Below are 26,501 nucleotides of genomic sequence, written 5' to 3' on the forward strand. Positions count from 1 at the left end.
TAGGCCCATAACCTCTGGCTGAGTTACTGAAGTTCTCAAATCATGGTTTAAAGACTTCAAGTTACAGAGTCACCATTTACACTCATTTAAACTTGCAAGTGACCCATGCCCCCATGCTGCAGAAGAAGGCAAAAAACCCCAGGGTCTCTGCCAATTTGACTTGGGGGAAAATTCCTTCCTGATCCCAAATATGGTGATCCGTTAGACCCTGAGTATGTGGGCAAGACCCACGAGGCACATACCTGGGAAAGAATTCTCTGTAGTAACTCAGAGCCCTCCCCATCTAGTGTCCCATCTCAGTATTGTTACAGATCAAATCAGATCAATATTTGACTGCTAGAATCTGGCAGATGTCCTTTGGACATTCAGCTAAATCTAACACATCTTCCATACATGCTTTCACAAGTCTCCATGACTGAAATATGAAAGGCATATTGGAGCTCTATAAACATCTGTATGCAGCATAATTTACATTCTAGATCTGGGTCTTTAACTGTAGATCTGATGTCCAATTCAGCAGAACAGTCCTGCAGTCACTAGTTAGTTAGTATTTCTCAGAACCACCTCCTTGAGGGTCATTGCTGCTTCTTAATTTCTTCAGAATAGGGATCCATTTGGACAGTTCACAAAGGAGAAAAATCAATAACTTCCCTTGGTAACTGTGGTTCTCCACGATGGTTGCCCATATGGATTCACACTTCCTGCCAATATTCCCCTTGCCTATGAAGTCTTGGGTTAAGGTTTCCTGAATTAGGGAGAAGAAATGCAGGATGATTATGCCCACATCCTGAGAACCTAAAGTGAGTGGGGAAGGATGGAGCAGTCCACTGGACAGTGCTTGCTAGAAGCTTCTGAGCTAATGTGCCAGGAATGTGGTTTTCCAATGAGCAAGAACCTTATGTTATCTCATTGTGATTGCCTGACTCTTGTCTGTGGAGAAGGGAAGATCACCCATCAATGCCATCAGCATGTCAGTTCTGTGCTGTGTGCTAGATTTCCCTCTTCATAGGAAGTGTTGGGAATTGCTATTTATAGGGGCCCAATTTGCCAGTTTGACTTGAGGTGCCCTCAGTTTCTTTCACCAGCCAGAAAGCGCCTGAGTCACAGTCACTGGTGGAAGCATACAACTGGGTATTTCTCTGCCAGCTTGGGGACAGATGCATTGTTTTCAGATGCTGGTATTGAGATGTTAATGAGTAACCATCTCTAATAGCAAAAAGCAATGATAACTGTGCTTTTATGGTTAGAAACAAAATTAGTGTTATCTATTTAAAAGCAATGACGTCTAAGTAGCTCATTTTAATAAATTGTAACTTAGATTTTTATTTACTTCAGTCATTAGAGGTGCGACTTCAGTATGACGTAGAAGATATCATTACTCCTGAACCAGAAATAATTCCTCCGTTTCCTGATGCCTCATCCCAACTTCCTTCCTTAAGGAGCCTTTCAGGCAGTACCAACACTGTGGCATGTGAAGGAATGATGAAGGACAGTATCCCATGTCTTAGGTAAACTAATGCACTTATTTAAAACGTATTCTACTCATTCAGATAAACCATATTTAACATAATGAATTGGAAAAGAAGGATAAACAATATGTCAATATAATCCACAGATGATACTAAACTGGAATCTGTGGCAAACAACAGTGAGATAAATAATATAAAGGGTTTAAAATGGCTAGAAATAGAAATATTTAATATAAAATATTAAATGAGACAAAGACAATTTAATACATCAGGGGACAATAATCTGAAATAAAGATTAGGAAGACACTGAATGAGCAATTACGCCAAAGAAGATTTTGTGTTGAGAGGCCTATAAATTAGATCTGGACTTTTAAACTGATATGAGAGCTACACACACACAAAAAGTCCAAAATTTTGAACTGAAAACAAGCAAGCATCTCAGCATGCATCAGCCTTTAGTTTACAGGGGAAAGTATTGTCTTTTGTGTTGACAAAGTGATCTCCATAAAACAGTCATGTCCAAAACTGCCAGTATATGTACTACAATCAGTATGCCAGTATGGAGCTACGATCTTCCTTTGAGGAAAAACTTGTATGTATTTATAGAAAAAAACTATGTATTTATAAAACAATAATAAAAAGCATAAAGGTAATGACATGAGATAGACATAGCGTTACTGGCCTAATATAGGGGGGAGCAAACTAGTGGAATGTGGTGTAGATGAAGTTAGTATTAGGTGGATGTACAAGTGGTTGAAAAATCATACTCAAAGAGTAGTTATGGATGATTTGCTGTCAAATTGGGAGGACATATCTAGTGGGGGCCTGCAAGGGTCTGTCCTGGGTCTGGTACTATTCAATATTTTCATTAATGACTTGGATAATGGAGTGGAAAGTATGCTAATAAAATCTTTGGATGACACCAAGCTGAGAGAAGTTGCAAGCACTTTGGAGGACAGGAGTAGAATTCAAAAGGACTTTGACAAATTGCAGAATTGGTCAGAAATCAACAAGATGAAATTCAAGAAAAGTGCAAAGTACTATGCTTAGGAAGGAAAAATCAAATGCACAGCTACAAAATGACTAGATGGTAGTACAGCTGAGAAGGATCTGGACGTTGTAGTGAATCACAAATGGAATATGAGCCAACAATGTGATGTAGTTGCAAAAAAAGCTAATATAATTCTGGGGTGTATTAACAGGAGTGTCATATATAAAATCCAGGAAGTAATAGTCCCACTCTACTCTGCACTGGTGAAGCTTCAGCTGGAGTACTGTGTGAAGTTCTGTGCACCACACTTTAGGAAAGATGTGAACTAATTGGAGAGAGTCCACAGGAAAGCAACAAAAATGATAAAAGGTTTAGAAAACCTGATTTATGAGGAAAGGTTAAAAAAGCTCAGTGTGTTTAGTTTTAAGAAAACAAGAGTGGTGGGGGACCTGGTAACAGACTTCAAATATGTTAAGGACTGTTATCAAAAGGATGGTGATCAATTGTTCTCCATGACCATGGAAGGTAGGACAAGAAGCATGGGCTTAATCTGTAGGAAGGAAGATTTAGATTAGATATTAGGAAAAACTTTCTGTTTATAAGGATGGTTAAGCACTGGAATAGGCTTTCAATGGAAGTTGTGGAATTTCTATCAGAGGATTTTAAAAACAAGTTAGACAAACACCTCTCAGAGATGGTCTAGATACACTTGATTCCGCCTCAGCCCAGGGAGCTGGACTAGACGACCTCTCAAGCCCCTTCCATCCCCACATTTCTATTATTCTATTAACTGTGTGTAAAGAAGTATTATGAGTTTTAAGAAATGAAAAAAGTTGTTGTCTGTTATTTACATCACAACTGAGTGGAGTAGATTAATATGTTCTAACTAAACCCTAATGAGTTCTGGTTTTGAATGACTTCACGATAAAGTATTCCTTACAATGTTTTATAAATTGTAATTTAACAGCAGTTATAGTGCATTGCAGAGATCAATGTTTATTTTTATTTTAGTGCATTCATAATTACTTTAAATATTATTAAATATGTCTCATTTTGTTTCAAAATCAGTTTAAATAAACAGTGACTGACAGCTCTGTTTTTTGGGCTCCTGAAAGTGACGTTTTAGAACATAGACGCATCATCTAATTAGCATAAGAAAAGATGTTGTTTATACATATGTGGCCCTATTCACTTTGGCACCCAATTCATCAGTCCATCCTTATTCAACAAAGCAGATGAACTTTAACAATGTGCTTAATCTCACTGAAGTCAGTGGGAGACGCAATGGAAAAAGGAAAAAAAACAAAACAACCCAGGGAGATATCCTGGCCCCATAGAAGTCAGAGAGTTTTGCCATTAACTTCAGTGGGGCTATGATTTTACTCTGAGGTATTCTGTTGTTTTTTTGTTTTCCATGGTTTGAATTTCTTTATCACTATGAAGCATTTCCATGAACGTAATGTATATTTCGAAAGATTTTTTGGTAGTAGAAACATTAGGCTCTTACTTCAAAATGTGAATGGAAAAAAATTATGTATTTGAAAAAATCAGAGAAGTGATGAGAATATTGAATATTGAGGTTCTTTTGAAGGCTGTTAGAACACAATAACATTTCCAGAACTGCCTCAGTGGAGTCTTTGCTTATTTGAGAGAGCAATATCATCACTGTCATCAAAAAGTAGCTGTAATAATAACAAGACTCTGTTTCCAGACTTCCAGTGTCTCTTTCACGTCCATTTGTCTTTGTCAACATCCTGGAAACATGCTGGGGGATGAGGGGGCTCCAGCTCACTCGGCCCCTGTCCCCAGCAGATGGGGTGGCAGTGGGCAGGCCCTGCAGCTGGGGACAGGGACCGAGCGAGCTGGAGCACCCCTTCCCCCCAGCATGCTCAGCCCCTGTCCCCGGCAGCTGAGCCTAGGCATGGAGCGGGGCGCTGCTGCCTCCCAGCCGGGCTCTCTTAGGCAGAAGCGGCTCCGTCCCACTCCCCGCTCAGCTGCCAGGGAGAGCGGCCGAATGTGCTGGGGGGAGGCACAGGGAGAGAAGGAAACACCCCGTCTCCCCATGCAGGTAATGTGGAGCACGGAGAGTGCTGAGGCCCTAGGCTGGGTGGGTTGCTGGCCAGAGGAGAAACGTGGAACAGTCACGTGTCCTGCCGTTTAGCTTGTGCCCTCCCCCCCAGTATGGGGAGGCACCAATCATCTATGCATTCCAGCATGTTTGGGCTCCACCTGTTAGGGATTCCACTCTGTTCTGGGCTCAACATATTAGGGATCAGTCACACTGGCTAAATAATAAACAATTCCCCCTACACATTATAGATAGGTGTGTAAGGAGGTGCTTATCCTGTTCTCTAATGAGATTTGGTGATCTGTAGCAGACATCTAGTACTACCCCATCTTGTGCTTTATCTGTTAGGACATTGATCCATAAGAATTCAAGATAATTTTCTTCGAAGTTATCAGTGACTCAGAAACAGGTAATGCCATTTTTAATGTAAAGTGCCACTCCCCCTCCCTTTTTGCTCACTTGATCATAGAATCATAGAATATCAGGGTTGGAAGGGACCTCAGGAGGTCATCTATTCCAACCCCCTTCTCAAAGCAGGACCAATCCCCAATTTTTGCCCCAGATCCCTAAATGGCTCCCTCAAAAATTGAACTCACAACCCAGGGTTTAGCATGCCAATGCTCAAACCACTGAGCTATCCCTTATCCCTGGATAAGCAGTGGAACATGAGCTCCCAGTGTGATGCTGTGGTGAAAAGAGCTAATGCAATCCTGAGAGGCATAAACAGAGTAATCTTGAGTAGGAGTAAAGAAGTTTTTTCACTTCTGTATTCAAGAAGGATGTTGATAGATTGAAGAGGGTTCAGAGATGAGCCATAAGAATGATTAAAAAGTTAGAAAACATGCCTCATAGTGACAGATGCAGGGACTTCAGTCTATTTATCTGAACAAGGGAAGTTTAGGGAGTGACTTGATTAGTCTTCAAATATCTATCTGAGGAAAAAATATTTAATAATGGGCTGTTCAGCCTATCAGGGAAAGGCATAACACAACGGTATAATCCACACAAAGGTATAATCCAATGGCTAGAGCGTGAAGCTAGACAAATTCAGATTGGAAATAAGGCACACGTTTTTAGTGGTGAGAGTAATTAACCACTGGAGTAATTTACCAAAGATCGTGGTGAATTCTCCATCACTGACAATTTTTAAATCAAGATTACGTGTTTTTCTAAAAAAGATACTCTGGGAATTATTTTGGAGAAGACTTATGGTGTGTGCTATACAAGAGGTCAGACTAGATGATCATAAAGGTCCCCACTGGCCTTAGAATCTAAGTTAGAGGTCCAATATAAACAAATTAAAAAGGCCCAACCCATAATTATTTTTATCAATGAGCCATCATTACTTAAAACTGCTGTACTGTTGATCTTGAAGGTGATAAACAATACAAAGCTATACAATTTAGCCTATAATGAGCTAAGGTTATTATGCTATTTGGGTCCCACTTTTGAGTTTTGCTGAAAAGGAAAACTTGCCTACTAGAAACCACTTTATCCACCCCCAGAGAAGATATAATTTTTCATAGATATGAAACAATAAACAATAAGAAAAGTATAGATCCTTAAAAACAATGCCCCACATGCATCCCTGGTGTAACTACATTGAAGTCAGTAGATATACAACATGGATTAAATTGACCCATAATTTGTATAATGTATATGCCCCATAAGAACTGAGTAGTATTATAAAAATGAGACAGAACCTATCAGATCCTCATTTTGATATGATTTGTATTTTCACTGTTAACAGTACATAATTATTTTCAATAAAATAACATTCATTGCAATCTGATAAGTAACCACTATGGTAAAGAAATTCAGTTACAAAGAAAAATATACATTTCTTGTTAAAGAGTAAATACTGAAGTGAGGAACATATACAGCAACTTTAATGAGCTCATGAGAGTTAAAAATTATGATTAATAAAGTGTGGTTTATACCACTGGAATTTTAAATAATTTTAAGAGCATGTCTGGTATTTTAAACTGCAGCATTTAAGAGAAATTGGACATTGTCTTCAATACAATATTTGAAGATGATAAATACATTCTACCAGTCAGCAAAGAAAGGTACTGAAAAGAGAAAGCAGCCATACAGTAGGTGAAGAATAATCTTTTCGCAACATCTTTGGTACACCTCTGGGACCTACTTTGCAGACAATTGCACCTTCCATAACAACACATGAAGAGAGACTGCTAACTGCACCAAACTCTGTATAGGAAGCGTGTATAAAAAGCTCTGTATAGCTTGAAAGCTTGTCTCCTTCACCAGCATAAATTGGTCCAATAAAAGATATTACCTCAGCCACCTTGTCTTTCTTATAAGAATCCATTCAGTCTTCAAGGCTAGATTAGCTACTGGGTGATTGTACTCAAAGGAAGGAGAGTTAACAAAACAGGTTAGTTGGATTGAAGGAGAGATGGAGTCTTTGCCTGATTCATGAGTTTTAGGTATCCATAGAATATCATAGAATATCAGGGTTGGAAGGGACCCCAGAAGGTCATCTAGTCCAACCCCCTGCTCGAAGCAGGACCAATTCCCAGTTAAATCATCCCAGCCAGGGCTTTGTCAAGCCTGACCTTAAAAACCTCTAAGGAAGGAGATTCTACCACCTCCCTAGGTAACGCATTCCAGTGTTTCACCACCCTCTTAGTGAAAAAGTTTTTCCTAATATCCAATCTAAACCTCCCCCCTGCAACTTGAGACCATTACTCCTCGTTCTGTCATCTGCTACCATTGAGAACAGTCTAGAGCCATCCTCTTTGGAACCCCCTTTCAGGTAGTTGAAAGCAGCTATCAAATCCCCCCTCATTCTTCTCTTCTGCAGGCTAAACAATCCCAGCTCCGTCAGCCTCTCCTCATAACTCATGTGTTCCAGACCCCTAATCATTTTTGTTGCCCTTCGCTGGACTCTCTCCAATTTATCCACATCCTTCTTGAAGTGTGGGGCCCAAAACTGGACACAGTACTCCAGATGAGGCCTCACCAATGTCGAATAGAGGGGAACGATCACGTCCCTCGATCTGCTCGCTATGCCCCTACTTATACATCCCAAAATGCCATTGGCCTTCTTGGCAACAAGGGCACACTGCTGACTCATATCCAGCTTCTCGTCCACTGTCACCCCTAGGTCCTTTTCCGCAGAACTGCTGCCTAGCCATTCAGTCCCTAGTCTGTAGCTGTGCATTGGGTTCTTCCGTCCTAAGTGCAGGACCCTGTACTTATCCTTATTGAACCTCATCAGATTTCTTTTGGCCCAATCCTCCAATTTGTCTAGGTCGTTCTGTATCCTATCCCTCCCCTCCAGCGTATCTACCACTCCTCCCAGTTTAGTATCATCCGCAAATTTGCTGAGAGTGCAATCCACACCATCCTCCAGATCATTTATGAAGATATTGTACAAAACCGGCCCCAGGACCGACCCTTGGGGTACTCCACTTGATACCGGCTGCCAACTAGATATGGAGCCATTGATCACTACCCGTTGAGCCCGACAATCTAGCCAGCTTTCTACCCATCCAGATACCACGGAGATGAGCACTACATAAAAATGCGGCTAGATAGATAAGAAGGGGACATTAAAAGTTGAATCAACACTTTATGGGGCCTTTTAAAGCATAGTCACTCTCGAATTTCTCAGATTTTATCAATCACCACTGAATAGAATTCCCCATAATAATATTTAGTCTAAGTACTTATCTAGTTAGGAATGGGTTACAGCAGGATCTACAGATCTGGGTCCATGGACACAGAACTGTTCATCCCAGGAGCTGAGTGTGTGATATTCAGGAGGAGGTACAGGAATTAACGATAGGCATAACAGAGAGCAAGCAGTGCCACAAACAATTTTACAGGGTGGGTTCTTTATCGTTGGATTGGAACTAGAGCTTGGTTGGAAAAACTTTGACACAACCATTTCATTTTCCATCGGAAAATGCAGTTTCACTGAAATAGTTTCACTGAAATTATTCACAAAGTGATTGTTGATTTAGCAGAAATTTTGTTTTGGGAAAAATGGGAAAACAATTTCCAATAATGTTGAGGTGTCCCATTTCAACACTCAGAATGAAACATTTCAATTTTTTCTTTTGAAATGACTTTTTGTTTCTAAATTATTTTATTTTGCACTATATATTATAAAATTTTAAAAAGTTGAATTTGTAATGAAACAAAACAATGTTGTTGAAATGAAACATTTCAATTGACCCAAAACAAACAAACAAAAATTTGAATTTTCTTTTGTGGAGAATTTTGACATTTTCAGGTTTCATTCCTAATCTGAAACCTCATTGAAACCTTCCAAGAAATGGAATTTTCATTCTCTACACAGCTCTAATTGGAATATATAGTCTTAATATACAACTATATTAAAAGTATTGTGGGAATTCCTTTTCAGTGCTGATTCAGTCCTATAAGGGAAGTTGGCTTCACTATTATCTCCTCAGGGTAAATAGTTTCTATTATTGTACCCTAATCATTTTGTTTATGTGTTTCTATTTTGTGTCCCTTTTTCTTCTTAGTGTTAAGACTCGACCGGTGCGAATGCCTCCTGGTTACCAAGCAGAGCTTGTTATTCAGTTGGTGTGGGTAGATGGTGAGCCTCCACAACAAATCACCAGTCTGGCCGTAAACTCAGCCTATGGACTGTAAGTAACTAAAAATCATGTTGTATTGATTTATTGTTTACTCAACTAAGCAATATATGTTTCAGTTATACTTTGAAGTTCCCTGCAGACACTTAAAAGTCACCATGAAAAATCAAAAGTTGCTTTAAGCTAGGTTCTTGGCTAAAAAATTACAAGAACAAGTAACCCACATAAAAGATGTAATATGAGAAGTTAATCTGACATTCTCATGATGGCATCTTTCACATAATATCCCTGTCTTTTTAATCAAAACCAAATTACCTTTCTGAGTTATAATTTTTTTTAAAGATATCTTAATATTATCACAAAATGACCAGGAGCTGGCACAAGGGGGTGTAAATTAGACCTATCTGTGACACCTTGATAGAAGGCAGGCACTGATGTCACTGCTGCCTTCACTTGGGTACCTGTTAGAAGGGACATTTTTTGTTTATGGCTAGGTCGCCAAAGAAAACCAGCTGGAAAAGGTTGTGATGCACTGGCCATGTATCCTTTCCAACCAGCACAGCCCATTTGATTCCATTTCATACTGATGGGAAATGCACATGTGCATCAAATCAGGAAAAGAGTCTTTACAAGTTTGTTTCTAGTAGAGAAGATATCACTCGGGTATAAAGGTACAGGTTGGTGTTTCCAAGGGGGCCTCTGGGAATTAGGTGCCCAGCTCTTACTGACTCTGAGTATAAATTTGAGCACTTGCCCCTCAGAGGCCCCTTTGAAAATCTCAGCCATAACCTTTGTATTAGTGTGAAAACATTTGTCTGTCCTGAGGTACTGGTCGGCTCCTAGTCATGAAATCTAGAAATTTCATTAATTTTACCTTTGCCAGAATGCATTTTTCACAATACCTAGGCAAACTTCACCTCTGATCCCTCCTGATCTCATTGAGTGCACCCCTTTCCAGGTCTAGCTATCACCAGGCTCAGGGTGGAATCACTCATTTCTCCATCCTCAGACTGGGCCCTGGGTTGCAGTGCCCTGGTACTAACCATGATTACCTCAGCACTCCGATTTATGGCCAGCCGCTGCAATTCTGTTCTATTCTCTAGGAGCAATGACAGTGGTAAGCAGCAACCAGGAAGGGTGCTGGAACAATTTGCATAGTGGGGGTGCTGAGCGTCATTGAACCAAACTGTAAACTCTGTATATGGTGGAAAGAACTTCAAGCCAGGGAGTGCAGCAACACCTCCAGCACCCCTAGTTCCAGCCCCTATGGTGACCAGCCTCTTTGAAGCAAAATATTGTTTATTTAGAACAAAAGCATTTCAGAGAATACAGATCTTAAAAATAATGAAACTGATTGTATGCATATTGAGCTTTTCCCTGAGGTTTACCATTTCCTTGATCTGGGAAGGCCTGACTGCTCTAGACTGCCTCCACAGAGTATCTATGTCTCAGCCCAGACAGCTTTTGACAAGTGACAGCCCCTTCTCTTCCTCAGAAGACTTTTTAACTCTTTACTGTTCTTTTGATCTCTGGCCTCCCACCCTGGCAAAACAGCTGTCACTTCATCCTCGAGCCTGGAAATAGGCCATTATCTTGTAATTGCCCCCCGGTGTTTGTTGGGAGGTTGTTTATGTGGGACCATTGTGTTGCCTTCCTGTTTATTCTTCCCACGGCCCGCTATTAAATTAGATCAGTGCAGTTCATACAGGAAATTCTGTTAACCCACCATAGTTACAATTTGTATAGGGGAGGTGCTGAGAGCCATTGAACCAAACTGTAAACCCAGTATATAATGGAAACCACTTCAAGTACCCTTACTTCCATCATCTTATACAGTAACTTTATCTCACTGAGCAGGCCATGTACAATAGACGTACCTTTATTACATATCCATGTTCATACATAGAGTAATACATAGCAACTCCACAGCTGTCACACCATTACTGCAGGTCCAAAGCATGTATAAAAACAAAGGTTAAAAAACACCTTACATAACAAATATGAGGCAGTTGATGTGTTGTGAATTCAATATATTTCACTTTATTTCTGTTTACTTTGAGCTCTTGCAAGCTTCAAATTAGAAATATTTACACTTTCATGCAATTAAAGAGAATCATCACACTACTGGTTTCCATTATAAAAGTAGAAAAAAGGGTGGCAAAATTCTGCAGGTATATATATATGTTAGTATATTTTAAAATATATAAAAATATTAAATTAAATTAAAACAATGACCAACTAAGAAGGCCTTTCCTGAAAATTAATAACCAGTTTGTGTGTTCCCTAGCCCTCCACGTGAGCCCCAGGTCCTCAGCTCCTCCAAATTTTAACTGCCAAGAAATGTCTGATCAAGATCTTAGCTTTGCTATTATGAAAAATATTTAATTAATTAATTAATGAAAAGCACAAGCACTCCGCCCTCCCCCCAAAAAATCAGCTTTAAGAAATTGAATGGTGTGCTGCATGTAATATGCAGTTTCTTTCAGTAGCAGTCCTTTCCTAGCAGTTAGCAAGTACAGTAGCTAGTGGGAAATAAGAAATTCACTCTGAACTCTTCATTAGGTTTATGATTGCATACAGAAGACAGAGAAATTCTTTATTTGCCTTTAGGTCTGGTAGGAGTAATCTTCTCCTACTTATATTGTTCCTCTGTCAAAGGTATTATTAAGCCTCCTTCTTTATAGTCAATATTGTATAGCTGGAATGCATAACACACCTATATGCATTGTTGTAGCCTGCTGTGTCCTGAGGAAGAGCTCTGTGTAGCTCAAAAGCTTGTCTCTCTGACCAGCAGAAGTTGGTCCAATAAAAGATATTACCTCACCCAACTTGTCTCTCTAACACATCTGTAGTTTAGTTTGGCCAGTGTCAATCTAAAAAGTTTTTCTTTTGCAGTTGCTTATAAGTTTTTCAGTTATAACTTGCATTGTTGGGGTGAAATTTTCTAGGTCTGATCTCTGCCTGAGGGAGTAAAGTGTTTTGGGATATTTGAGCAAAAACAGTTTAACTGCTTTCAAGTATAAAGAAAGTGGGGAAAATCCTTTTACCATTATGAAAAAAAATCTGACCTTTAGCTCATAGATGTGCCTTTTATGTGGTCTAATTAAAATCCATTTTGATTTGGACCACTTACAAAAATTTTTAAAAACATATATTGAATAGGTGAACTGATTTTTTTTTTAACAAGTTGGTAAGGGTTTCTTTTACCAAAGATCTCCCAAAATTCTGATGGCACCCCACGTGAATATGTAAGGAGTTTGAGTAGATTTTTCTGTCTTCTAAGTTGAATTTGAAACCTCACCTGTCTAGTCTGAAGCAGCTAAATTATGGAAGTGCTTTAGAAAGAATAAAACTGAGAACAAAAACCTACCTAATTCAGGAAAGCTTAATTATGCTCTTCAGACTGGTTAGAGGTCTTCAATGCTTTCTTGAAAAAAATTCTGTCAGAAACCCAGACAGTGGTGGTCAGGCTTAGATCTATTATGCTGATATGCAGCCTGTATAGATATTGATTATTGGGTCTGGTACCTTCTTTGCCACTTCAGAAATTCTTCGTCAGGAAATCTGTTTTTTGGGCTCTATGTCAGTTGTTTGACCATAGACTATGCCAGCATATGAGGATATGTTATAAAGCCGTGCTTACAAGCAATGGGTTTATATTCTTAGGATGCTGTGATGGGGTTTATAACCCAACACTGGGCAACAAGGGGTTAAGGAATTACTTTGGGCCCAGCCTCACCACACCTGTAGGAAATGCTCCAACTGGAGGAGGAGTTAAAAGATGGGGGAACCACTCATTTGGTGCAGACCAGGGAAGAGAGCAGACCTGCAAGCTGCTGCTCCAGCAGAGGAGAGCCTGAGGGAAGGCAGAATCTATCCCTAAGACAACTGCCCAAAGGTCCCTCATGGAGGGAAGGGAGGACCTGCCACAGAGGCAGCCTGATGGAGCAACATTTCCCTCTCCCCTCATATGAACTCTGGACTTCAGTACTCCCTTTTGTTTTTGTTTGGACTACCCCAGCAGGGGAAAGCCCTTGGACTGAGGTGGCCCTGGAGGCTGGACCATACCATGGGAGGAGGCAGCTGCCACCTGAGAAAGAGAGCTACCACACTGTACGCTGCCCCCAGGAGGTGCCTTGTGGTGAGCAGGCACCCTTCACGCCACCTTAACGCAGCTGGGGACAGTCACAGGTGGGGAGATAGGAAGTCGCCCAGAGAGGGCAGCCTTAAGCAGCCTTGGCTGTCAGATCACTGACAGTCCTCAAAGGGCCCTGGGTTGGAGCCTGGTGAAGTGGGAAGGTCCAGCTCCCTTACCAACAATCCCACTGCAGGTCATGGGCCTTAGCCCTGACCACCAGATGACACTATCCGACAAACCGACCCTCGATTGAGGACCATCACAGATGCACTCCAGCACTTTCCATGAGAGTGATGTACATCATGGCCAAAAGACTATTCAGGCAGACTGGATGAGTTACCAGACCCAAATCCCTGGAGAGTATAATCTCAATTAGGAGGTATACTCTTGATTTTTCTTTGGCAGTGAGCTTTGCCATGTGTGGTTGACCACCGGACACACTGTAAACCATGATTAGTCTTACATTAGCTTGTGTGACTCTCTATTCCTCCCCTGTTTTCATTAATGTTCCAAAAGATCAGGTTGAACTGGGTTTAAACCATCTTTACTGTACCTCTCTGTCTTTGCTTTCTGGGCCTGATAGTCCTCATGATAAACCAATGCCAGAGACTCCTCCTTTATCTAGAACGCCTCATGGAATGTCCCATTCCCTTAAAAAATCCTTCTTACAACAGTCAGATGGCTTTCAGGGTGATAAGGACTCATTTGAGATTTTCTCCTGTAGCCAATTGCCCAGCTTGGTCCTTACTATTGTATTTAGAGTATTTTGTAACGGTTACTTTCAGAAAGATCTGACTGATCACTATCTCTTTACATGTTTTTTATTTTTATTTTTACTGTGTTCAACAAAGGCCTCAGCCACATCATTTTCTAGAGGCAGATGACTAGCATTTCTGTTGTCTCAAATCACAGAAAAGAGATTGTGTTTTGTTCATGCTCCAGTCTTCTTTTTGTACAGCGCTATGTTGCCTCATTTTGATCCCTTTTACTTGCTTAGTACAAATTGGTCTTTTATTTATGTAGGAACATAGGACTTGCTTTAACAGCTTAGCCCAGTGGTTCATCTAATCCAAATCCCTGTCTCTGACAGTTGGTAGTACCAGATACTTCACAGAAAGATTCAAGAATCCCCATAATGGACAATAGGGATAGTTTCCTTGCAAACCCCCATCAGTTAGAGCTTGGCCTGTGCCCTGAAACATGAAGGTTTGTATACTGTATACAAAATGTTATCCTGTCTAATATAACTGTGGATGTTCTTATTTAACTCAACAAACCCTTGTTGAAAGTCTAAGGGTGGATCCATGGTCAGTGGTTGGAGCATGCTGTCAGTGCATTCCTTCTGTGAATGTTCTGTCATAGTTGTTGTTAGTAATAGTGGTACTCATTTTGCCTCCCTTGGATTCCATTTTCTTTATTTTCTATTTGTTCCTGTTCTCCGTAGTCTGAACTCTGGGCTTAAGTGGTTCCAGGGGAACTTACACCAAAGTCCCCTGGCTTCAAGCCCTACTCTGGGTGTCCCAGGCTGTTGGCCATGAGTATCCCTCACCCTCACTGTCTGAAGTGCTTGGGTGAGGGTCACATCAGGGACAGATACCTGATTTGACAGGGCTTCAAGACAAGAATTAACAAGCTAAGAGAAGAGCATCTCAGATACATCTTCATGGAGGCACCCTTCACCTAGCATTGGATCCACCTCAGTTGGATAGAAGTGATTCCTCAACACTCTGTCCAGGAGTGTTCCCCCAGCTTTCCCTGTGAACAGAGACAGGAGGAAATCCCCCTCATTGGGGCAGTCCTCAAAGAGACACATGTTCTTTGAGTACCCTCAGCCTCTGAAGCCTAAGAAGAGAATGGCTTTGACGTTCTCCTCCTCCTCGCAGTATGAAGTGGGTTCCTACGGGAATCTAGGGCATCTTCCAAGCAGTGACTGTTCAAGACAATCTGCTGCACCTGCAGCTTCCTGAATGCCCCCTCCTACCCTCTGGTCAGTTCCCCTTTAGGGGTGACAAAGTAGAAAATAGAGCAGCTTGCTCCTCTATAAACAGGTTTCCCTGGAAGGACCCCCACTGGGATCCCCCAACCCAAGGAGCCAGCGGTTCTGGCCAGCCCCACCCCACATTAGGGATCTATCTTTAAGAGAGCCATGTGCTAGGACTTGTGAGATGGGGCTCCATCTGCTCCACCAATTCTGGCTCTGGCCCTCCCATCCTGAGTGAACCCTTCTGGGTGTCAATCTGAAGGTCACCCAGGGTTCAGGAGGAGCTTCTCCCAGCCAGCTGGGTCTCTGATGTGAGGCTGGGGGAGGGGAGCCATGCAATACATGGGTAGAACGATGTGGGGGAATAATACAGGACTGGAGTCTGGACACAATGAGGGATGGGGGACAAGACCTGGGTGAAGACCAGGACACAGGGGACAGGTGCGGTGGTCGCACTGTCCGCTCTGCTGACTTCCCTGGATGTGGCAGACTTGGCTGCCAAATTCATGGTGATGGCAGTAACCATCAGTTGCTTGTTATGCCTCCTGTTATCGGGGATCCCTGTAGAAGTACAACAGATTTTTGAAGCTCTCCCCTTCAGGGGCTGTGCCTTATTCTTCTGGAAGATGGATGAAGCACGGCATATGTTAAAAGATTCTAGGCCAGTGTTGACATCCCTGCCCCTATATACACCAGACCCCAAAAGAACAAAATTTTGCCCGTGTTTCAACCAAGGCAGCAGTATTATATGCCTAGACAAGCAGATCAGTCTAGGTAAAAACAGAAGCAAGGAGGGAGGAGTCCCCAACCACCCGCTGCCGCCACTTCATCCAGGCAGCTGCATGTCTCAAAGCAGCCTATTCGGGTCTCTTCCCAGCTGTTTGTCTCCTATGCAGAAGAAAGGGATGGCATCCTGTAACATTGCAGTGGCTTTCCAAGTGGATCACCAGCTGTATTGTCATATATTACAAGATCAAGGGCATCATGCCTCATGAAAATCTCTGTGCAGTCAACCAGAGCACACACAACCTCCACAGTGGTTGTGAGAAACATCTTTCTTATAGATCTCTGGAGGGTGGCAAAATGGTCTTCAGTCCACACTTTTGCTAGATGCAATTAGTGTATTTACCACATCAAGAGAAGACACGAATTTGGGGAAAGCAGTCCTGCAGTCCTTCATCCGATGAGATTCCTAGCCCTTCTCCAGCGGAAACTGCTTGGAAGACACCTAGTATAATGGACATATGCAGTAACACAAAGAAAAATGTTTACTCTCCTCTCATAACTGCTGTTCCTTGAGATGTGTTGCATATGTCTATTACACGACCCACCCTCCTTCCCCAGTACATCAGAGCCTGTCATCTAAGAATCCAGTACGAAGCTCTTGGCGTGGAGCATCAAGAACAGCAAGGTGCAGGAGTGGCCTCCCCTGTGGGTACTGCTAAGGAAAACTCGCCAACACTGGTGCACAGTGTGTTCACACACTTAGTATGATGGCATACACAACACATCTCAAAGAATAACAGCTGTCTGAGGTGAGAAACCATTTCTTCTAGTGAATATGTTTGTTGTAGTGATTCCACTTCTCCCATACTACCATTCTCCCATCTATATTGCTTTTCTAATATATATTAAACATCTACTATAAGATTTATGGACCTGTTTTCAAAGGAGCCAGATGAAATCAGGCACTCAACTCCGATTGAATTTTGGTGGGAATTGAACACCTAAATCCCTTGTGCTGCTTTGAAAATCATGGCCTTAGTCATTTTTTAAATAACAATATGAAACTCAGCTATATATTCCTCCTCTGACTGACTGACTTTTTGCTTTTGTCGTTCCTGGTAGCTGTAGCTCCATGGTTGCTGTGTGGAATCTTGTTTTGTACAGTGGGAGAAAAGAAAGGACAAAAAAAATTATAGTACATGTACACAAAAGACCAGATTTCATGGGGGAGACCAGATTTCACGGTCTCTGACACTTTTTTGTACGTCCATGAATTTGGTAGGGCGCTAGTTATATATAATGTAAGATTTGTGAACTTAATTGTCATTATCTACCACATGGTTGTAATTACTACAGATATATTGTTCCATACAGCAATGTTTAGATATTATTACAACAATAAAACATGCAAAGTGAGTGTTCATTAAGGTAAACTATATCTGTTTTGAATGTTAATTACAGCATTTTAGGACAAAAGTTTGTTTGAATTCAGAATTATAAAACCATTTATAATTACAATTAAAAACTTAAGCTTTGAAAATAAGGTCTTAGAAAATTATTGCAAATTCACAGTAGTAGCTGTTTTAAATGATATTTCTATTAATTATACCATATAATGCGAGAGTATAATGCCTTTGAGGAACATTTCTTTTCTCAGAGTTGCATTTGGGAACTGCAATGGTTTGGCTGTTGTGGATTTTATGCAGAAGACAGTATTGCTGAGCATGGGAACCATTGACCTATACGGATCAAGTGATCCATACCAGCGTCAGCCCCGTTCTCCACGCAAAAACAAGCAGTTCACTGCAGGTAGGAGATAAAACACAGTTGTTTTGAACCCGACTCATTCTTTGTTTTCTTGCTTGCGGCTTTTTATAGTGCTTTTGAAATGCATGATTATCTGCCAGCCAGTGGAATTTATAGAAGCACATGAGAAAAATCTGACTGCTCCTTAGGTATTGAAACTTCCTCAAATGCAAAGCATTATATCTGAAGCTTAATTGTTTGGGATGGTGGTCAGCAAGTAATCTCCCTAGCTGAGGCCCCAGGTAATTGTAAGGAGTAGAAAAACTGATTGTCTTAATGCTAGCTAGCTCATGATGTGCACAGTCAATATGCTGCTTTTTTTTCCAGTTGCCAAATGCTTCAGACAGATAAGCAAGATTTCACTTTAAAGCAACATGTATCCTCTGCCAAATCACATGCTTTTGTCTTTTAATAAATCTTTATGGTCGAAGAACTAACTGAAAAAACACATCCCAGGGACATCTTCATTAAGTAGCTGAAGCAGCTTAAGACAGGAAGTAGACATTTTTATTCTCCTCCATTGGATATAGTAACTAGAGCGCTTGATAGAAGCTCATTAAATCTGTCTGTGCAATTTTTTTAAATTTGATGTCAAGAAGCATCTGACAGACTTCATTAAGTGTTGCATAGTGGAATTAAGTTTCCACCAATACAATTACACTTTTCCTTATGTTTCTGTTAATATAAAATTTCCATTTGTGTCAGAAAATTAGTAAAATGAGTACCTTATATTTGTGTAAAATATTTTTGTCTGTATGTTTCATTTTTACACAATTAAAACAGACACAGTTATGACATTTTAAAGTTTGGTTACAAAGCAATTGGGATGAAAACTTCAGGGTTTATAATCTAGTCATGAATTTTGAAAAATGTAAATTGTAGTGTACTATTAATTTATGACAACTATATGTTCATCAATATGTCCTGCACTAAGGCACCCAGTCATGTTCTCATTGGAATCAGTGGGAATTTTGCCACTGACTTTGGTGTAAGAAAGATTGGACTCTAAATTATTAAAACTTAAAGAAACCTCCATGTTCTACTTTTGTCCCTGAAATACTGTTTATTTTACATTTTACAAATATCTAACCCCATCAGGTTCAGTTCTCAGCTATGCCAAGTGTAAACACGATGTAAACTTGCCACAGCTTATGAGAGCAACTCCTGGTCTGGCTGGGGCCACAGCAACCCCCACATAACTTTGCTGCTCTTTTAACCACGCTTCAACCAGACACTGCAGCAACTGCACAGGAGGGGGACCATGGGTGATGTAGGGCTAGGTGGGCTAGCTTTGTGCCACCTGAGGATTCCCTTGTGTCAGGCAGAATCTTTGGCTGTCGCTTTAGGGCAACATTCCAGCTGTTTTGTGCAGCTGATAATTGAGCCCATCTTGTATAAATACCTACTGAAAATAACAATCTTTTTTAGACCACTCATCAAAATTATGCATCTGAATAAAACCTCAGCTGCTTTCTCACCATCCATCCCACACCCTTTACTTTTCTGGATTATTATTTTCCTTGTTATATCTTCTGACCAGAGGGTAAACATCTGCTGAAATTTCTTCACCTTGGCTGTTCTAGATGCTGGATATGGTATCACATCCTTTCACTTTAGACTGTTTTTTTTTTCTCTTTTTCCTCTGCCTGCTGCTGATGCTGGTGTACTGGCATGTTCCAAAGACAACTTTTGCATGCGTGGCCTGTCTAACTTTTATCCTGATTTAACGAAACGGATCCGTACTTCCTATCAGAGTAAGTTCTATAAAGGTTAGGCAAACAGCTTTATCACAATCACAATATGCCGGACTTAAACCCATATGTTTGTGCTCCGTAATGTGTTTCTTTAAACACATTCAGCATGCATGCAAATTTTTTAAATTTTCTTTTACAAGAAATGTAAACCATGATGAGTGCTGACAATTGTTTTCATTACACCAACATTTCAGGTCTGTTTCTGGTGCCAGTGAAGTCAATGACAAAACTCTCATTGACTTACCATGGTGTTGGGCCTTAAAATGGATTATTCAGCAATGTTAACTTCCTGATGATCATTAACATCCATTGTTATTGTGTTAATTTTAACGTGTATCTACTTATGTGAACAGGTTTCAGAGTAGCAGCCGTGTTAGTCTGTATTCTCAAAAAGAAAAGGAGTACTTGTGGCACCTTAGAGACTAACACATTTATTTGAGCATAATAAGGTCTGTAATCGTGAGCTACAGCTCACTTCATCGGATGCATTCAGTGGAAAATACAGTGCGGAGATTTATATACATAGAGAACATGAAACAATGGGTGTTACCATACACACTGTAACCAGAGTGATCACTTAAGGTGAGCTATTACCAGCAGCAGAGCAGGGTGGAAAAAACCTTTTGTAGTGATAATCAAGGTGGGCCATTTCCAGCAGTTGACAAGAACGTGTGAGGAACAGTGTGGGGGTAGATGACCCATCTACTCCCAGTCTCTTCACGCCAGTTGGAGAACGCTTCAGTCTCTCTGGTCACTTGATTACAGACCTAAAAGTGGCAACAAAAAAACTTCAGAAACAGACTCCAACGAGAGACTGCTGAATTGGAATTAATTTGCAAACTGGATACAATTAACTTAGGCTTGAATAGAGACTGGGAGTGGATGGGTCATTACACAAAGTAAAACTATTTCCCCATGTTTATTCCGCCCCCACCCCCACCCCCCACTGTTCCTCAGACGTTCTTGTCAACTGCTGGAAATGGCCCACCTTGATTATCACTACAAAAGCTTTCCCCCTCCGCCCCCCCCCTCGCTCTCCTGCTGGTAATAGCTCACATTAAGTGATCACTCTGGTTACAGTGTGTATGGTAACACCCATTGTTTCATGTTCTTTATGTATATAAATCTCTCCACTGTATTTTCCACTGAATGTATCCGATGAAGTGAGCTGTAGCTCATGAAAGCTTATGCTCAAATAAATGTGTTAGTCTCTAAGGTGCCACAAGTACTCCTTTTCTTTTTACTTATGTGAAGAATCTCTTATTTTGAGATGGTGCTGCCCCAGTGTAGTTGTAAATAAATTAACTATTCTACTGTTTTAGAACACCAGTGTGGTCTACAGAACTAAGCAAAGGTGTGGGAGCCAGGAATACGAAGTTCTGAGCCTGGCTCTGTACTTGGTTTACTGTGTGGCTGTGGGCAAATGAGCCCATCTGTCTGAGTCTTGGTTTCCACATGTATGAAATAGGTATTATAATACTTATGTATCTCAAAGGAGGGTTGTGAGGATTAGTTAGTTAATATTTGTAATATGCTTTCAAGATGTAAAGTGGAGTATAAATTCTAATTACTGTTTTATACACAGTGTGTGATGCACTAGGCTATAATTCATTTTGCAGAAATGACTTATGAGGCCCTGCTGTGTGCTTCATAGGGTACATCTGCTTTTCAAGCTGGATGTGTAATTTCCAGCTTAAGAAGACATACCCACACTACTTCTGATGGAGTTATCTTGCTAAAAATAGAATGTAGCTGCCACCGTGCAAGCGTCAGGAGGTGCTAGCCACCCTGAGTACATACCTAACATCTTGGACAGGTACATACTCAGGTCAGCTAGCCCCTCCAGCTGCTTGCATCACCTTGGTTACGCTCTGTTTTTAGCTCTCTGGCTCAATCACAGCTGGCACGGATATGTTTTCCCTAGAGCTGGAAGTTACACTGTCCAGTTCAAAGTGTGAACATACCCTTAATGAACTGGCCTCTTGCTCAACTCTTTTTAAACCAGTTTTCATAGAAGAACTGGATAGGCCAATTAAGCTAAGTACTCAAGGAGGGCAAGATCATTAATGGGGAACAGTGGCTTGATAGCCTACTGCAAAGTATTTGTACATAATGCCATTAAAATGTGGTTCTGTGCTTACACTAGATTCCAGTGTACAATATTTATCCCACCCGTAGCAATGCATTTTGTACTGAAAGTGGGTAAAATGTTTGAAGCTTTTAAAAATGTGAACCATTTGTTCACTAAATGTGAGGCCAGTCATAAATCTGGTAACCTGTTTAAAGGAATGTGATTTGTTAAAGGAATAATGCCTATGACATAGAATGTTTTAAAACATAATTGCCCAATTCCTGCTAATTTTATTTGATTTAAAACTGGAAGATGGAGAAACAAGCTGCTACCACAATTTTTTAAAGTATGTATTGTCTGCTTTCCAGCTTCAATACCTAAATCAGAAAAGGCCTCCCTAAAGTCACTCAGGTATCTGGCTGAAAGCTCCCTCCATCATCTGCCTTCTCTGTTTCCTCAGGAATTTTATTTTGTTCATTATTTAACATTTATATTGCAGTATGTGCTGTACAAACATAATAAATGACAGTCCCTGACCCAAAATTGCTTTCAGCCTAAAAGACAAGACATAACAGGTGGGTGAAACAAAGCAGTTGGCAAGGATTGGGAGGGAGAGATGGTGTCACAAAGAAATATAATAGAACGTGCCAGTTTTTAGCTGATCAGTAGTAATGATCACAGCTTTCCACTTGCCTAGCTAATCTCAGGTTCTACTTTACAGTACACCTTACAGAAGAGGTGAGTTTTCAGGAGGATATGGCAATAGCTTTACAAATTTTGATGGGAAGTTTTCCCTACTCATAAGTGGTAGCAAAAGAGAAAGCACAAAAGTGTTTGTTGGAGAACCAGAGAATTGGGAAATTGAGGCTGGCATTATTGGCAGAGCACAGGTGGGAGTCAACCTTGTGGTAGGTTGAGGCCTGAACAGTGGAGACCTTTGTGAGGACAAGGAGAGCTAATGGAAGGACTTAAAGAGGGTATTGACATAATCAGAACAATGAACCAAGAAGCTGATCTTAGAAGTAGTGATTTGAATGGATTTGAGGAAGGCAAGCTTGCAGGCATTGTGGCCAGAAAGGAAGAGATTACAGTAGTCAAGGAGCATGATGATCTGTGCTGGAGAAGAGTTTTGGCAGAGAGGAGAGAGAAGAATGGTTGGATTCTTGGAAGAGATGTGCATCAAGAAGGATCCAGATTTATATGCAACCTGATCTGAAAATCCATGAGGAGATCCAAAAAGACAGAGATTTTAATTTGGATGGAGGGAGATAAGTCCAGAGTGGAGAGGCAAATTTGTGAGTCATCAGCATAAAGATGGTATTCAAAAGCACCCAGAGACAGGGTATAGAGGGAGAAGTGAAAAGGGCCCAGGTAGCCTTCAGTGACCCCCACCAAAAGAGGAAAAGGGAAAGAAGATGACCCACCAAGACGGACACTGAAGGAGATATCCAAGAGGTCAGAGGAAAACCAGGAGAGGACAGAGTCACAGAAACCTAGAGATAACAGGATTTCAAAAGGTTAGCATTGTCAAAGACAGTTGATAAGTCAAGGAGGATGAGGGTGGAGTAGCAGCCTTCATATTTGGCCAAAGAGAGGTCATTGGAGAGTTTGATGAGTGCCATTTCAGTAGACTGTAGGGGGTGGAAACCAGAGTGAAAGGCACCTAGAATGGACTTGGAGAAGAGGAATTTCAGACAGCCGTTGTAGACAGCACACTCAGTGGGTTTGGAGATGAAGGGGGAAGGGACATGGGGTGATACATTTGAAGGGGAAGTGGAATCAAGTCTGGGCTCTTTTTATAGAGAGACCAAAACATATTTATATTGTATGTGGAAGGAACCTGAGGAGAGTAAGAGGTTGAGGAGAAGAGTGAGGACTGGTGTGAGGGTGGCTTTGACTCTGCTTCCAACCCATTGTGTTTTCATTGCAACTGCTGGCAGCCATGTTCCTTTGTAACGAGTGTCACAGTTTCAGAGTAACAGCATCTGTTTCCCTTCCATGGTTCACTCCAGGAGTGCCCAGTCAGGTCTCAGATCTCCAGCTATCACCTGTCTCTGAGCAAGGACCCTGTCCCATTCCCTTCTGACTAGGAGTTTTAAGGCCGCACAGCCCCATGCCACACACAGGGATATCTCCAGTAAGCCAATCTGCCTAATGGCATTTGCTTGCACTGTGCTTTCTCTCCAAAGGCTGTGAACAGTGCATTGCCAGCAGTTACAGAGAAAACATAATAAAAACAATAAACAGATTTAAACATACACTAAACATAACAGGAGTCACCAATCTGTCTGATGGGGCCCTAGTAGGCCATAAACTTTTGCAAGGGTTGGGTCCCCCTTGGACAGAAGGTCCTATTCACTTGCTGTGGATAAATTGGAAAGAGTCCAGCGAAGGGCAACAAAAATTATTAGGGGTCTGGAACACATGACTTATGAGGAGAGGCTGAGGGAACTGGGATTGTTTAGTCTGCAGAAGAGAAGAATGAGGGGGGATTTGATAGCTGCTTTCAACTACCTGAGAGGTGGTTCCAGAGAGGATGGTTCTAGACTATTCTCAGTGGTAGAAGAGGACAGGACAAGGAGTAATGGTCTCAAGTTGCAGTGGGGGAGGTTTAGGTTGGATATTAGGAAAAACTTTTTCACTAGGAGGGAGGTGAAACACTGGAATGCATTGCCTAGGGAGGTGGTGGAATCTCCTTCCTTAGAAGTTTTTAAGGTCAGGCTTGACAAAGCCCTGGCTGGGATGATTTAATTGGGGATTGGTCCTGCTTTTGAGCAGGGGGTTGGACTAGATGACCTCCTGTGAGGTCCCTTCCAACCCTGATATTCTATGATTCTATGATCAGACAGAAGTTCCAAAGTCAGTTTAAATGCAGCCAAAAGCTCATTCTTTGTTGGTCACTGGAAAATCCAGTTTAAAGTAGTATATTCAAGCCTCCCCAGGAGTGGTACCTATCTGGAGATGTTTACAACCCATGTGACTCACCTTAATCACCCCCTTCCCCCTCCCCCCACACACACTGGTTTTGGTTTCTGCAGGAGTTGCAGTAATCCTCCTCCCAGAGTTGCATACAATCTAGATACCAGGACATAAATATAAAACACATGCATTAACCCAGAGTAAAGTGACACAGCCTCACCAATAGAATATCAGAGAACTCACCATACGGGAAGAGAAATCCAGTCTCTTTTAGACCATCTTATCAGACACAGCCTGAGGAAATAGACAGGCTTTGCAAAGTGTCCAGAAGCTCAACAGATGAGGGTATCATTGATCCACTGGAAAAAGCAGGTTTCAGAATCAGGGACGTTTCACTGAGAACTCAGCCTCCAGACATACCAATTTAGAGATCATCAGCAAGTGTCCCAACAAAAAGAAAAAAGGATTGGAGACCCAAATTTTAAGGGTCATTATAGAATAATAATCAACCCCTTGAATTGCAGCTGGAAATAATACTCCCTCCTCACCACATAATGATATTGTGAAAATAAATCAACGTTTGTGAAGCACCCAGATACTAGAGTGATGAGAACCATATAAAAGCCCTGGAGGAAATTAATCATTCTGTCTTTTGAGCCTGATTTGAATAGTGTGCAGTAAATCAGGATAAAACAAAATATTGAATGGATTCTCATTAAGTGAGCACCAGCCATTCTGTACACTAAAAGAGGCAGGGTCCTGTGACAAAAATAGCGTGTGATCATGTAATTAGAGCCTGTATAGAATCAGGTGGCAGTCGGTATCAAGTGGAGTGCCCAGGGGTCGGTCCTGGGGCCGGTTTTGTTCAATATCTTCATAAATGATCTGGAGGATGGTGTGGATTGCATCCTCAGCAAGTTTGCAGATGACACTAAACTGGGAGGAGAGGTAGATACGCTGGAGGGCAGGGATAGGATACAGAGGGACCTACACAAATTGGAGGATTGGGCCAAAAAAAATCTGATGAGGTTCAACAAGGACAAGTGCAGAGTCCTGCACTTAGGACGGAAGAATCCCATGTACCGTTACAGACGAGGGACCGAATGGCTCGGCAGCAGTTCTGCAGAGAAGGACCTAGGGATTACAGTGGACGAGAAGTTGGATATGAGTCAATAGTGTGCCCTTGTTGCCAAGAAGGCCAATGGCATTTTGGGATGTATAAGTAGGGGCATTGCCAGCAGATCGAGGGATGTGATCATTCCCCTCTATTCGACATTGGTGAGGCCTCATCTGGAGTACTATGTCCAGTTTTGGGCCCCACACTACAAGAAGGATGTGGAAAAATTGGAAAGAGTCCAGCGGAGAGCAACAAAAATGATTAGGGGACTGGAACACATGACCTATGAGGAGAGGCTGAGGGAACTGGGGATGTTTAGTCTTCAGAAGAGAAGAATGAGGGGGGATTTGATAGCTGCTTTCAACTACCTGAAAGGGGGTTCCAAAGAGGATGGCTCTAGACTGTTCTCAGTGGTAGCAGATGACAGAACAAGGAGTAATGGTCTCAAGTTGCAGTGGGGGAGATTTAGGTTGGATATTAGGAAAAACTTTTTCACTAGGAGGGTGGTGAAACACTGGAATGCGTTACCTACGGAGGTGGTGGAATCTCCTTCCCTAGAAGTTTTTAAGGTCAGGCTTGACAAAGCCCTGGCTGGGATGATTTAGTCGGGGATCGGTCCTGCTTTGAGCAGGGGGTTGGACTAGATGACCTCCTGAGGTCCCTTCCAACCCTGATATTCTATGATTCTATGATAGAACTGGAAGGGACCTCGAGAGGTCATCTAGTCCAGTCCCCTGCACTCAAGGCAGGACTAAGTATTATCAAGACCATCCCCGACAGGTGTTTGTCCAACCTGCTCTTAAAAATCCCCAATAATGGAGATTCCACAATCTCCCTAGGCAATTTATTGCAATGCTTAACCACTCTGA

At 41.5% G+C, this 26,501-nt stretch overlaps 1 protein-coding gene across 10 annotated transcripts in view; it reads left to right on the forward strand.

Annotated features, from left to right (window-relative positions):
- Nucleotides 1-26,501, forward strand: part of STXBP5L (syntaxin binding protein 5L) — a 430,597-nt gene that overhangs the window by 322,400 nt on the left and 81,696 nt on the right. For 7 of the 10 annotated variants that reach the window (XM_048819147.2, XM_048819156.2, XM_048819179.2 and 4 more), the window contains 4 exons: nt 1,336-1,508; nt 9,049-9,174; nt 17,623-17,774; nt 19,454-19,525. In XM_048819147.2, the coding sequence (XP_048675104.2) occupies nt 1,336-1,508; nt 9,049-9,174; nt 17,623-17,774; nt 19,454-19,525 (523 nt within the window). The remainder of the gene's footprint in view (nt 1-1,335; nt 1,509-9,048; nt 9,175-17,622; nt 17,775-19,453; nt 19,526-26,501) is intronic. The other 3 variants (XM_048819174.2, XM_048819185.2, XM_048819202.2) reach the window with 1 other exon arrangement.

Source organism: Caretta caretta, chromosome 1 (assembly GCF_965140235.1).
Source record: "Caretta caretta isolate rCarCar2 chromosome 1, rCarCar1.hap1, whole genome shotgun sequence".
Classification (NCBI taxonomy): Eukaryota; Metazoa; Chordata; order Testudines; family Cheloniidae; genus Caretta; species Caretta caretta.